Genomic DNA, 14650 nt, shown 5'->3' with positions numbered 1-14650 from the left:
GGGGGCAAGGGAATGAGAAGCTTTGGGCTATAAGAAGCCAAAGCCTGGAGAGCAGGGGGTTGCCCCAACTAGGGATGGATTAGAAACCCATGTGAAACTGTGCACTACAGATTAGTAAATAAACATAATTAAGCCCGGGCGTACCTTGCTTACTGTAACCGTAAGCCAGTGCATACCGTGCTTACTGGTTAATCTGCCCCCGTCCTGACAGTGAACCTGAGTTTTCAAGTTTGGACATTTTCCCATTTTTTTTCTCGAATTGGGTCAACTGTGGTACAAGAGGAAAATGGGGCTTGGTGTCAGAGTACCTTGTTCTTGTTCCAGATCATTAGCTGTAAAACCTTTCACCTTTGCCTTTTCTCTCTGAGCCTCTGTGTCTGTCACATTTCTCTGGAACAGCCTATAGCTCTTTAAAGAAGGAAATGTGCCTACCTAAATGGAAGTTCAAGTTCTTCATTCCAGCTGGGGTTTGGTCCTTCAGCCGTAGTTGTGTGGCAAATAGTTCGTTGAAAAGAAACTTCTACAAAAGGACGCACTAAAACCTTAAAATCAAGGACAGATCATAAGAGCCAGTAACAGTTAGTTGGATAATTCTGCTCTTAGCAGGTAGAGTGTGTTTATTGAATAATATATTTCGAAAGAAAATGAAGCAGAAAACAGACTGTGAAGTTTATAGGCAATTCTTAAAAGCAAAAGGGATAAGATTCAAAGCTGAAATTTAGCATTTGGGTATTTTACCTGCCCAAAAGGGTAGTCCGCACTGTGGGTGGGGCTGTGGGTAGTTGGGGAGGCAGCATGCTTTTCCCTGAACGTCCTTGAAGACCTCGATGGCTGCTGGAATTTGCTAGGAGGAAAAATGAAAGATATGAAAGAAAATAAATGACAGGGAAAGTCTAACTATTTACTGTGAAAATCGTTTCCCTCGAAGATACAGGGTATCTGGTGGCTGTGATGATAGACATTCTCCCTACACTTGTTGACTCAGAAGGCTTTTAGGATGGTCCTCTCCAGCTAGCTAGTGATTACTAGGGCCTCCCCAACTTCTATCCCCAGGCCTGCTTGTTTGGTTGAGAACAGAGGAAAAAGTTCCCTTCTCTATCCTTCTCTCCTGGGGGCTCCCTGAGTGGTAACCCATCTTTCCCACCATAAATGAGAGCCCAACCCCTCTCAAGTAGCAGAATCCTCTGCTTCCAGATCAGCCTACCCTGTCTCCATCCAGCTCCAGTCCTCTCCTACTGTATTTTTTGAACATTTTATTGCTGTTTAGGTGAAATTTTACAAAGCAAATTACTTTCTCATTCAACAATTTATACACAGCTTGTTTTGTGACACTGGTTGCAAGCCCCTCAATGGGCCAGCGCTGTCCTTCTTTCCTCCCTGGGTTCCCTGTGTCCATTCGCCCAGCTTTCTTTCCCCAACTGTCCTTCTGAACTTTGCTTTCAGGCAAATGCTGCCCTTTAGTTGTCATATAGTTGATTGTTCTGAGGTGTACATTCATCACTGGTGTTATTGTTCATTTTACAGGCCTGTCTATTATATAGCTATACTGTGATATCTGGGAGTGATTTCAGTTCCAAGCTTGAAGGGTATCTAAGGGCCGTAGTCTCAGGGGCTCCACCAGTCTCTATCAGACCAGTAAGTCTGGTCTTATTTATGAGTTTGAATTTCTTCTACATTTCTCTCCTACTCTATCCATGACCTACTATTGTGGTCCCAATCAGAGAGGTTGGTAGTGGTAGCCAGACACCATCTAGTTCTTCTGGTCTCAGGCTGTGAGTCATGTGGCCCATTAGTCTTTTGGACTAATTGTTTTTTTTTGAGTCTTTCGTTTTCTTCATTCTTCTTTGCTCTGGACGGGAAGAGACCACTCTCACTGTATTTTCTTTGAACCTGCACTCTCTGGAGACCCTGAGCTCTATATTCCAGGCAAGGGATTTCCCTCTGGGTCTGCCAAGCTCACTGGGAAAGGGAGGTTCAGGGATTACTATCTTGCGTTGAGTTCAGTGGGTTTTCCTTCTTCTCCCTTCTCCCTTCTGAGCTGCTATTCTTTCTTTTTAATTTAATTATGGTGAAAATTACATAACAAAACATATGCCAACTCAACAATTTCTACATGTATAATTCAATAATATTGATTACATTCTTCAAGTTGTGCAACAATTCTCGTTATCCTTTCCAAATCATTTCACACCGTTAGAATAAACTCTATGTCCCCTAAACCCAAAACTAAACTCGTTGCTGTCAAGTTGATTCCAACTCATAAGGACCGTATAGGACAGAGTAGAACTGCCCCATAGGGTTTCCAAGGAGTAGCTGGTAGATTTGAACTGTGGCTCTTTTGGTTAGCAGCCAAGCTCTTAACCATTGTGCCACCAGGGCTCCTTCAATGTCCCCTAACGGTCTGTTATTCTTAAAGGGAAAAATGAAAGTCATCTCCAGAGCCTCTTCCAGACACCTTCCCCCCTCATCCTAACAATCCACTTGCATATTGATACTGAACGTTATGGTTCGCTGACTATTTTACATTCATTACTGGACAAAGTACAAAGTGTCCTTTTTTACCAGACTATCTCATCCTTTTATAGCTAGGAGTTTTAGGCAGGCTATGAGACAATATAAGTGGAGCATTTAACACAACAGTTGCCGGAGAAAACCCTTTTTTCTTTGGAAAACCATCAATTACATTATTATACAAACATTTGTTAAGTACCTACTTTAAAGTCATCTGTTACATCCTGAAGCTGCAAAGATGAATCAGACAACACTTCTGCTCAGACTAGACTGGAAGGCTGACATGTAAACAAATAATAGCAATATAGTGAGATACATGTTAGAGTGGAGGGATGAACATGGCGTATTGGAGTGTAGAAAGGGAGGTTGCAAATCTAATTTGGTAAGGTGCAGATTTGGAGGGTGCAGATTTGGGCAGACTTAATGGAAGATCTCAGATAGCTGTCTCGATGAGTCTCCACTGAAATGTGTAAAACATAGGATCAACTATGCTTCCTTGTAATTGTGGTGCAAACCGTTAAGCATTGGACTGCTAGCCAAAATGTTGGCAGTTTGAATCCACCTAGAGGCACCTCGAAAGAAAGGCCTGGTAATCTGCTTCTGAAAGGTCACAGCTTTGCAAACCCTACGGAGCAGTTCTACTCTGCACACATGGAATCGTCATGAGTCAGAACTGACTTGATGGCAACTAACAACAATTATTTGAGTAAAGAGGTTTAATGCTTTAAAATATTCTGTAAAGACCAAAAATAAACACCTAGATATTCTTTTAGAAAACAACTTTTCACCCCGCAGTTGAGCCCTGATGCAATCAGGGTGAAAGGGATTGGCTATGGGCTCAAGAAAGCAATGCCATGGCAGAAATCCAAGAGCTTAAATGGACATTCATAAGTAGGAAAGCATTGGGGATTGTTGGTGATGACCAGATTGTAATGAGCGAAAGAATTAGTCAGTAAAGAAAAATAGGGCAAAATAATGGGGTGAGAAGAGGGAGAAAGGGAGAAATAAATTAAAGGGGGAAGAACCTAGGGAGGAAAGAAGATGCCAAAGGCTACAGCATGATCTTCTGGGACATCAGACGACACTGAAAGACCTTGGGCAAACCACTTACACTCTCTTCTGTTTTCCCCTTTGTAATATGGAGATAGTAACGGCAGTGAAAGATAAATGAAATAATGGATGTGAAAGTGCTTAGCATAGTGCATGGAATATGGTGAATGTGCAGTAAATGATAATTTCCCCCATTACACTGGCAAAGACAACAGCAAAAAGGAGTTTTCAGTTCTTGGTCCTTCCATCTCTGTTCTCTGAGGGAATAAGAAGCTCAGATCTGTCTGACCTGCGGTTACGGGTTCCCCAGTGTCCCCAGTGTGGTGAACCACAGTAGTCATAACTCATTTTTCTGAACAGATGAAAGGGAAGTCACATTTTTATGCTTATAGCACATATGTTTCAGAACATAGGACAAATACGTCACACCCACTTTTCTGAGAACTCTTCCCTAACTTCAGGGCTAGTCCTTGTGACCCTGCCTCTCTGGCCACAGGTGATTAGATCATGGATCAACATCTGATGACCCAAGTTAGACCTGCAGATCCTCTCCTGAGAAGATGACACTTGGCTGGTGGGACCCTGGCTGGACAGATCATGTGAGGACAAAGGAAACAAACCCAGAGAGGAAAGCTAGTGAGAGAAACAGTGTGGCCTTAGATGAGCCGTCTTAGTTCCTGCAGTCTCTCATAAAGTTCAGCTGTACCTCTTGTCCCTGAGTTTTATGAAATAATCATAATAAATCCTCCCTTTGGCCTCAGGTTGTCTGAGTTGGTTTTGTATCTTGCAACCAATGGGGCTTTGACGACGACTGACTTTCAGCAAGAACCTCCTGCCCCTCAGAATGACCTAATTAAGTTAAAAACAAAGAGTGAATATTCTACAAAGAATAATGGTCTTGGTGGGGATCCTGCGCACTCCCTCCCGAGGCTGCTCAGAGGGCGCTCACCTTGCTGTTGGCTTCCTCACGGGGATGTCATAGGCCCGGATGATGTTCACCAGCAGCTTTATGTCTCCATCAGACAGGTTTTGGGCTGTCACCTTCTTCCGTCCTTTTCTCCTCGGCCTCAGTGGTCGCTTTTGTTCTGCCAGCTTGAAAAGGCTTAGGCCCAAAATGCTAATGATTACAGAACAGGATTTAGAATCCAAGGAAAAGAAAGGTCTGAAGAGCTGTGAAATGACTTCCCAAACTCAGCCCCCGGGTCCCACACAGGCCCCTAAAACACTCTTTGTCCTTTTGAAGAGGGTAGAAATAGTCTAGAAATTCTCCCAGTGCTGGGGAAAGTGCATTGCCTGGATTGTTACAATTTATTTTAGCTGCTACTTTATCAGGGAACAAAAGCCACCTTCTGGCCCCTTCCTCCACTTGCTGCCTTGCTCTCTGCTTTGCTCATCCCCTGGTCCGTGAAACGTGCCCTGTGCTCTCCCACTCTTTGCCTTTGCTCATGTCAGTCCCTGAAACAGGGAATGTCTCCCATTACCTTCCTCCTCATCTGCCCAGTTAGTTGCAGTTTACCCACCCTTCAATGCCAGTATCTCCCCCTCTTCCCAGAGGCCTAGCCATATTAGCTGGAAGGGGCGCCCCCTCTTCTGAGCCGTTCCAGCACTTATTTAGCTTGTTCCATTCACATGGGAGTTCCTGGGATATGCCTCTGTCTCTCTGGAGTTAGACAAAACTAGGTGTGACTCCTGGCTCTGCTCTTTGACATTGGGAGAATTATTTCACCTCACCTCTCTGTTTCATTACCTGTAAAATGGGCATAATAATACCTACATTGTGGTATGACCTCATGGGGTTGTAGAGAGGATTAAATGGGGAAGTGTGTGCAAAGCACTTTGGCAATGGCCTAATACTTAGTAGATGCCCTAATGTGGTAGCTATTATTATGATGATGACAATGATTATGATGCCGGTGATTATGCTGGAGGAAGAGGAGGAGGTGGAGGGCGGGGGCAGATGGGGAGGAGCAGGAGGAACCTTCTCTCATGGTCTCTCTACCTTTCACTGAGCTGACATTCAATAGACCCTTCCTGGAAGATGAAAGCGACAGTCAGTGCATCATGGGAGAAAGGCCCATGGAGCAAATAATTCAATTCTGGCCCAGAGACTAAACGGAGACGCAGAAGTTATGGTGTATTTGCAAGGTGACATTCATGACTGTGCCAAACAGCCACAGAACACAGCCAGCTACACCTGCTTCCTTGCTGAGGTTTGGCGCTGGCTGAGCAGCCTGTTTGACTGCGCCCCTCTCCCAGAGGGCACAATCAGCTGAGGGGGTGATGGCCCTGCAGCTTTTGCCTCAGCACCACTGATGGCTCCCTTGTGGAATCCCCAGGGTCTTCCCGGACCTGTGATCCCATTTGTTCTCCAGGGTCTTCTGTCCCATAGAGCACTGGAGTAGCTACCATTTATAAGCACCTTCTGGGTGCCAAGCAGAGTGCTAGGTGCTTTCTATATAATATTTATAGTACTTATAAATATAATATTAACCTCAGTTTTCAGATGAAGAAACTGGAGGCTCTGAGAGGTGACATGATTTGCTGAAGGCTCCTAACAGTAGCAAGGGGAGCCGGGGTGCAAACTCAGGTCACTCTAACTTCAAAGCCCATGTTCATAATTGCTCTGTCAAGGTGCCTACCTAACCCAGACTTGGGGATCTCAGAGGGACACCTTTGCCAGGGGTGGTAGCATGACAAATCCCTTCCCTTTATCAATACTTCCCCCTTTCCTCTAGGTGGCTCCTCCCATGAGACTTGTCCCCGCTCCCCCCCGTAACAGTAAGCATAGGAGCATCACGTCAGCTGGGACCGTTAACTACAGAAGACATCCTAGTTTAAAGCCAAGGACAAATCAAAATTAAAAGAAGAAAGAACATACCCTGAGCCTTCAGAACTTAATGCAGAAAGTAAAGCAGGGGAGGGGGGAAGAAAATGAAAAACAGCATGAAAAATCATCATCTATTCTAAATGTAATTTTCACGACTGAAAAAAAAACATTCAATGACTGGACTCTGGCCCTGGAATAAAAAGCGAGGTTTGGAGGAATTTATGTGGGCACAGCCTTACTTCGGTGCGTGGGTGAGACAAAGGGGCTCCTAGGGTTATCATGGCTATTTGTCTCCCTCCTAACTTGACAGTGTTTCAAAGGAGAGGAAATACATACATCGGAAATAATCTTTCTAGGAGTCCAGGAGATTTAATCACAGAAAAGGTCATAAAGTTAACAGACAGTGCCAAAAAAACCCCAAACCAAACTCATTGCTGTCGATTCCAACTCATGGCGACCCCATGCGTTACAGAATAGAACTGCTCCACAGGGTTTTCTTGACTGTAATCTTTACAGAAGCAGATCACCAGGACTTTCTTCCACAGTACTCTGGGTGGGTTCTAATGGTCAATCTTTATGTTAATAGTTGAGCACAAACCGTTTGTGCCACCCAGGGGCCTTGTGGACAGCATGAGACCACCAATTTAGGAAATTGTCTTTAATTTTTTATGCATCCATTCCTAGTTGAGAGAATTGAAGGATTATTCTAAATAAAAGGGAGTCAATCAAGCAAATACAATTTCCAATTTCTATGTAAATATCCATTTTCCCTTCACCAAACATACATATACCAGTTCTCTTCCCCTCAGCTATGGTGCTAGGGCCAGGCCTCCTCCTCCTACCCCCAGGATCTTGGCAGGCTAGCTTGTTAGCCACCTACACTGCCATGTGATAGGAGAGCAAGGGGATGTCTGGCACTGGGAGATTATGAAAGCAGGAAGGGGTATGTGCAGGGGGAAAGGCTGTCGAATTTATACCGGGAAGCAGCTTAATTGGAATGAGAAAATGGCAGAGGCTGGCAAGGTTTATTTGGAAGTAGTGACAGATGAAATGGGTTCTACTGAAATGTGATGGGGTCAGATCTAGGATGACTTGTTTTAATAGAAATCCCTCAACTAATGTAATTGTGAGACATTAACCAGGTTTTCACCAGGTTTCCAGCATTATTTTGAGCCTGAATGAACACCATACAATGAGAAAAATCTTATAATTATACAGCATCTTTCATATTGTTGTTGTTGTGTGCCGTCAAGTCGACTGTGATTCATAATGACCCTAGAGGACAGGGCAGAACTGCCCCATAGGGTTTCCTAGGCTGCAATCTTTATAGGAGCAGATCGCCAGGTCTTTTCTCCCACAGACCCAGTGGTGGGTTCCAACCGCTGACCTTTCGGTTAGCAGCTGGGCACTTAACCATTGCGCCACCAGGGCTCCTTATCTAGCATATAACATAATAAAAATAACAATTTTTTAATATGAGAAATAAAATGTTTGCTTGTTTTTACCTGATATTGGGAACTTCTTCTTCTACTACCAAATCAGAAAGAAGAAAGTGGTGTTTTGCAACTTGGAAACGATGTACCACAGATTCTCTAACCTGGGGAAAGAAGCCAGTTTTAGTTAAAATGTTGTTTGTATACACTTCATGGTTCCTTCCCTGAACTTCTTTACATTTTTGCCTCATGGCTTCCATCCCTTTAGCAAGCTTTAATTTTCTCTGGACCACTACCGCCTCCTACTGTAAACGGTCACCTCTTTAGCTCTCCTTACTAGATTCTGAGCTCCCTAAAGACAGATTTTTCTGTTTTGTTTACTGTTATACTCTCAGGGTCTGGAAAAGGTAACAGAATTTTGCTGTATGGAAGAATGAACAATTAGGAAATAATAGGTCCAGTCACAAAGCACACACATCTAATTGTCGAGTTTTTCCGCTATTCAGACTGACGCACTTCCTAAATATTCTTTAAAGATCATCAACTGCTGTTTTGTACATGAGCTACAGGGCAAATCAACTGGATGGGAAAAATGTACTGTAACCATTGTAGCACGGCTTACAAGTTTAGTTTATTAAATGAAGGTTAAATGAAGGAAGAAAAGAAAAAAGGAAAGAAAGACAAAAGAGTGTTTCAACTTTAATTTTTAGTTTTCTAGTGCAGAAGGGCTGGTAGCATGTGGTTTAAAAACATTTTTTTTCCTGAGTACAAAGGTACTGTGATACAAACATTCAAATATTAGAAAAAGTATGACTTGGAAGTAGAATTCTTTGCAATCTTACAAGTAAATGGGACACATTTTAGTGGTTTCATATGTTCAAAATGTGAAGATAGAGTTTAATCAATTGTTGTTGTTAGGTGCCGTCGAGTTGGTTTCGACTTATAGCGACGCTACATACAACAGAACGAAACACTGCCCGGTCCTGCGTCATCCCCACAATTGTTGTTATGCTTGAGCCCATTGTTTTAGCCACTGTGTCAATCCATCTCATTGAGGGTCTTCCTCTTTTTTGCTGACCCTCTACTTTACCAAGCATGATGTCCTTCTCCTGGGACTGATCCCTCCTGATAACATGTCCAAAGTATATGAGACATAGTCTCTCCATCCTTGCTTCTAAGGAGCATTCTGGCCATACTTCTTCCAAGACAGATTTGTTCATTCTTTCAGCAGTCCATGGTATTGTCAATATTCTTCACCAACACCACAATTCAAAAGCATCAATCCTTCTTCAGTCTTCTTCATTCATCGTCCAGCTTTCGCTTGCATATGAGGTGATTGAAAACACCAAGGCTTGAGTCAGGCACACCTTAGTCTTGAAGGTGACATTTTGCTTTTTAACACTTTAAAGATGTTTTTTGCAGTAGATTTGCACAGTGCAGTGTGTCTTTTGATTTCTCTTCTGCTGCTTCCATGGGTGTTGATTGTGGATCCAAGTAAAATGAAATCCTTAACAACTTTCACCTTTTCTCCATTTATTGTGATGTTGCTTATTGGTCCAGTTGTGAGGATTTTTGTTTTCTTTATGTTGAGATGTATCCATACTGAAGGCTGTGGTCTTTGATCTTCATCAGTGTTTCAAGTCCTCTTCACTTCCAGCAAGCAAGGCTGTGTCATCTATGTATCGCAGGTTGTTAATGAGTCTTCCTCCAATCCTCATGCCCCATTCTTCTTCATATAGTCCAGCTTCTCGGATTATTTGCTCAGCATACAGATTGAATAAGTATGGTGAAAGGATACAACCCTGATGCACACCTTTCCTGACTTTATACCATCATGCATTATCCCCTCATTCTGTTCAAACGACTGCCTCTTGATCTATGTACAGGTTCCTCATGAGCACAATTAAGTGTTCTGGAATTCCCATTCTTTGCAGTGTTATCCATAATTTGTTATGATCCACATAGTCGAATGCCTTTGCACAGTCAATAAAACACAGGTAAACATCTTTCTGGTATTCTCTGCTTTCAGCCAGGATCCATCTGACATCAGCAATGATATCCTTGCTTCCACATCCTTTTCTGAATCTAGTTTGAATTTCTGGCAGTTCCCTGTCGACATACTGCTGCAGCAGCTTTTGAATGATCTTCAGCAAAATTTTACTTGTGTGTGATATTATGATATTGTTCGATAATTTCCAAATTCAGTTAGATCACCTTTCTTTGGAGTAGGCACAATTGTGGATCTCTTCCAGTTGGTTGGCCAGGTTGCTGTCTTCCAAATTTCTTGGCATAGATGAGTGAGCACCTCCAGTGCTGAATCTGTTTGTTGAAACATCTCAATTGGTGTTCCTGCCAATTCCTGGATCCTTGTTTTTTGCCAATTCCTTCAGTGCAGCTTGGACCTCTTCCTTCAGTACCATCTGTTCCTGATCATATGCTACCTCCTGAAATGGTTGAACATCTACCAATTCTTTTTGGTATAGTGACTCTGTGTATTCCTTCCATCTTCTTTTGATGCTTCCTGGGTTGTTTAATATTTTCCCCGTAGAATTCTTCAGTATTGTAACTCGAAGCTTGAATTTTTTCTTCATTTCTTTCAGCTTGAGAAATGCCAAGCGTGTTCTTCCCTTTTGGTTTTCTATCTCAAAGTCTTTACACATGTCATTATTTTGTCTTCTGGAGCCACCCTTTGAAATCTTCCTTTCAGCTCTTTTACTTCATCATTTCTTCCTTTTGCTTTAGCTACTTGACATTCAAGAGCAAGTTTCAGAGTTGCTTCTGACATCTATTTTGGTCTTTTCTTTGTTTCCTGTCTTTTTAATGACCTCTTGCTTTCTTCATGGATGATGTCCTTGATGTCATTCCACAACTTGTCTGGTTTACGGTCATTAGTGTTCAACGTGTCAAACCTATTCTTGTGATGGTCTCTAAATTCAGGGGGATATACTTTGTTCTAATTTTCTAATCATTCTAATTTTCTTCAGTTTCTACTTGAACTTGCATATGAGCAATTGATGGTCTGTTCCACAGTCGGCCCCTGGCCTTTTTCTAACTAATGATATTGAGCTTTTCCATCACCTCTTTCCACAGATGTAGTCGATTTGATTCCTGTGTATTCCATTTGGTGAGGTCCACGTGTACAGCTGCTGTTTATATTGGTGAAAAAAGATTCTTGCAATGAAGAAGTCATTGGTCTTGCAAAATTCTATCATGCGATCTCCAGCATCGTTTCTATCACAAAGGCCATATTTTCCAACTACCGATCCTTCTTCTTTGTTTCCAACTTTCACATTCCAATCACCAGTAATTATCAATGCATCTTGATTGCTTGTTCAGTCAATTTCAGACTGCAGAAGTTGGTATAAATCGTCAATTTCTTCATCTTTGGCCTTAGTGGTTGGTGTGTGAATTTGAATAATAGTCGTATTAACTGGTCTTCTTTGTAGGTGTATGGATATTATCCTATCACTGACAGCATTGTATTTCAGGATAGATCTTGAAATGTTCTTTTTGATGATGAATGCAATGCCATTCTTTTTCAAGCTGTCATTCCCAGCATAGTAGACCATACGATTGTCTGATTCAAAATGGCCAGTGCCAGTCCAGTTCAGCTCACTAATGCCTAGGATATTGATGTTTATGTGTTCCATTTCATTTTTGACAATTTCCAATTTTCCTAGATTCATCATTAATACATTCTAGATTCTGATTATTAATGGATGTTTGCAGCTTTTTTTCCCCATCATTTTGAGTCGCACCAGATCAGCAGATGAAGGTCCCAAAAGCTTGATGCCATCCACATCATTAAGGTCGACTCTACTTTCAGGAGGCAGCTCTTCCCCAGTCGTATGCTGAGTGCCTTCTAACCTGAGGGGCTCATCTTCCGGCACTACATCAGACAATGTTCCACTGCTCTTCATAAGGTTTTCACTGGCTAATTCTTTTCAGAAGTAGACTGCCAGTCCTTCTTCCTAGTCTGTCTTAGTCTGGAGGCTCAGCTGCAACCTGTCTGCCATGGGTGACCCCGCTGGTATTTGAATACTGGTGGCATAGCTTCTGCCATCACTGCAATGCACAAGCCCCCAAGGTATGACAAACTGACGGATGTGTTTAATTATGAGAAGGAAGCCCTGGTGGCACAGTGGTTAAGAACTCAGCTGCTTACCAAAATGTTGGCAGTTGGAATCCACAAGTCACTCCTTGAAAACCCTATGGGGCAGTTTTACTCTTTCTTTTAGGGTTGCTATGAGTCGCAATCGACTTGATGGCAACAGGTTTTTTTAAATTTATGAGAAAATAAGTCGAGAGAGGTTGAACAACTTGTGTAAGATGACATAGATACTTGTAAGAGTAAGGAAAACCTCAGAGTGCTGGCTATTTTTCCCCTATGAAGACTGTTTTAAATGATTTTTCTTACCTGCTGGAGGTATTTGGCTACTACAGCTCTGTGGGTGTCTATGTGGTCCTTGGTTTCAATTACATTTCTGTCTCGTAACCGTTTCTCATAGTCCTAAAATGAAAAGAAAGTAATAGTTTTATGATTTTTAGAGTACTCTCTGATGCCCCTCTTGAGATTAGAGAATTATTTATCACACATGGTTTAAGTCATCAATTATGGTTTTAAATGTTTCTTCCACCTTCCTCTTAACTTTTGGTTCGGAATTGATCTTTGAAGCAGTGACCAGGATTCTGAATCAACTGATTGCACTGCTTGTTACTGGGAGAAAATTCAACGCGGTAGTTACAGGTTAACATGCTTGTGCAGGAAGAAATGGAGGCCACAGAAGGTAACAAGAGTGTGGTGACAGTTCAAGATGATAAGCTCATCGAAGCAACCTAGACAAAACCTCTGCTTAAATTTTGCCTTTTCTATTTTAAGTGAAGCAATTACAAAAATAGTAAAAAAAAAAAAAAAGTTCATGGCTCACTTATTTAGAGGAGAGTAGTGGATACTTTTGGCTTTGTCTGCTCAGGCCTCTGTACTTTGCCCCCTTTTTCTGTCAATAAAATTCCATGTGGACCCCAGGTGACTGTCATGTTCTCCTTTCAGCCCTCTCTTTGGTCACAGTTGAATGCCCAGGGATGGCAACTAACCCAGGCTGGGTGACTCAGAGCTGTCCCCCAAGACTTTTGAGAAGAAACATCTCTCTCTGCTGGCTGAAGCTACTCGATGTGAACACTGGATAATGTCAGTGACCACTTGGCCAGGTCGAGAAAATCTGTCTGCAATGAGGGAGAATGAAGCCAACACACCACAAGAAATCCAGACAGGATGGAGGAAGGGTCCTTCCACTGAGGACCTGAATCTAGGCGTGCTTGAGGCACAGATGCATTCTTGCCATTATACACCTTTAGATATTTAACCCTGTACTGGGATTTCATCATTCAATAAATTCCCCTTGGTGCCTGAGGTAGTTCATATTGGGTTTTTACCACTTACAATCATGAGTCCAAACTAACACAAAGAGGAACCAAGAAACCAAAAATACACTTCTAGAATAGTTTCTGCATGAAAAATCATACTAGCATTACTTTCAAGGAATTCTTGGGTAGCACAAACGGTTAAGCACTTGGCTACTAATCAAAAGGCTGGCTGTTCAAACCCACCCAGAGGCTCCTCGGAATACAGGCCTGGCAATCTGCTTCTGGAAGGTCACAACTTTGAAAACCCTATGGAGTAATTCTACTCTGCACATGTAGGGTTGCCATGAGTCAGAATTGACTTGATGACAACTAACAGCAACAGGAGCCCTGGTGGTGCAGTGGTTAAGAGCTCAGCTGCTAACCAGAAGGTCAGCAGTTGGAATCCCCCTCTCCTTGGGAACCTATGGGGCAGTTCTACTCTGCCCTATAGGGTCACTATGAGTCGGAATCAACCCGACAGCAATGAGTTTGGTTTTTGGTTTAACAGCAACTACATTACCATTATGAATTGAATTGTGTCCTCCCAAAATATGTGTTGTAAATCCTACACTTTACGCCTGTGGTTATAATCCCATTTGAGAATGGGCTTTTTTATTATGTTAATGAGGCATGATTAGTGTAGGGTGTGTCTTGAGTCAATCTCTTTTGAGATATAAAAGAGATTAAACAAGCAAGCAAAGATGGGATAAGATAGGTGCCAAGCCACATGGAGATCTCCAAGGAATGGAAACAAGGTGAAGAGACAAGGACCTTCCCTCAGAGCTGAAGAGAGAGTTCCCCTAGAGCTGGCACCCTGAATGCAGACTTCTAGCTTCCTGAACTGTGAGAAAATAAATTTCTGTTTGTTAAAACCACCCACTTGTGGTATTTCTGTTACAGCGGCACTAGATAACTAAGATTTTCTAGTGGCTCTCCATGTACCTCATCAAATACAAATGAGTCTGTCTGGCTTTCACTGGCCTGCCCCATCTATACAGGCTTATTGCCCACTGCACCTGCAAGGCTCCTTTGTCCCACACCTGCCATGATCAATCCTCCTCCAAGCCTTTGTTCTCCTGTGGCCCTTGCCTAGGATGCCCAGCCCTGTCCCCAACTTCCTTCTTGTCCCACCTGCCCCAAGGCTGTTCAAATCTTACCATCTAGCTTCCCCTGCAGTGCTTAGCACTGGTCCTTATACACAGTGCTTAGTAAATACTTACTGATTAAAATGGAATGGAATTCCTGGCTAAGGCAAGATAATGAGCCATATTAACAGTTAAGAGGAAATAGTGGTGTACTGGTTAAGAGCTATGGGTGCTAACCAGAAGTTTGGCAGTTCGAATCCACCAGGCGCTCCTTGGAAACTCTATGGGGCAGTTCTACTCTGCCCTGTAGGGTCACTGTAGTTGGAATCAACTCGACGGCA

General features: G+C 42.7%; 1 protein-coding gene across 1 annotated transcript in view; it reads right to left on the bottom strand.

The window, feature by feature from the left end:
- CC2D2A (coiled-coil and C2 domain containing 2A) overlaps positions 1–14650 on the bottom strand; it is a 157609-nt gene that overhangs the window by 47133 nt on the left and 95826 nt on the right. Inside the window, 5 exon segments of the mRNA XM_023725654.1 lie at positions 433–542; positions 739–844; positions 4511–4678; positions 7894–7985; positions 12239–12331. Of these exon segments, the coding sequence (XP_023581422.1) occupies positions 433–542; positions 739–844; positions 4511–4678; positions 7894–7985; positions 12239–12331 (569 nt within the window).

The sequence above is a fragment of the Trichechus manatus genome, unplaced genomic scaffold, assembly GCF_000243295.1.
Source record: "Trichechus manatus latirostris isolate Lorelei unplaced genomic scaffold, TriManLat1.0 scaffold00343, whole genome shotgun sequence".
In the NCBI taxonomy this organism is placed as follows: domain Eukaryota; kingdom Metazoa; phylum Chordata; class Mammalia; order Sirenia; family Trichechidae; genus Trichechus; species Trichechus manatus.
The sequence above is the reverse complement of the archived record's forward strand: the minus strand, read 5'-3'. Positions and strand labels throughout refer to the sequence as shown.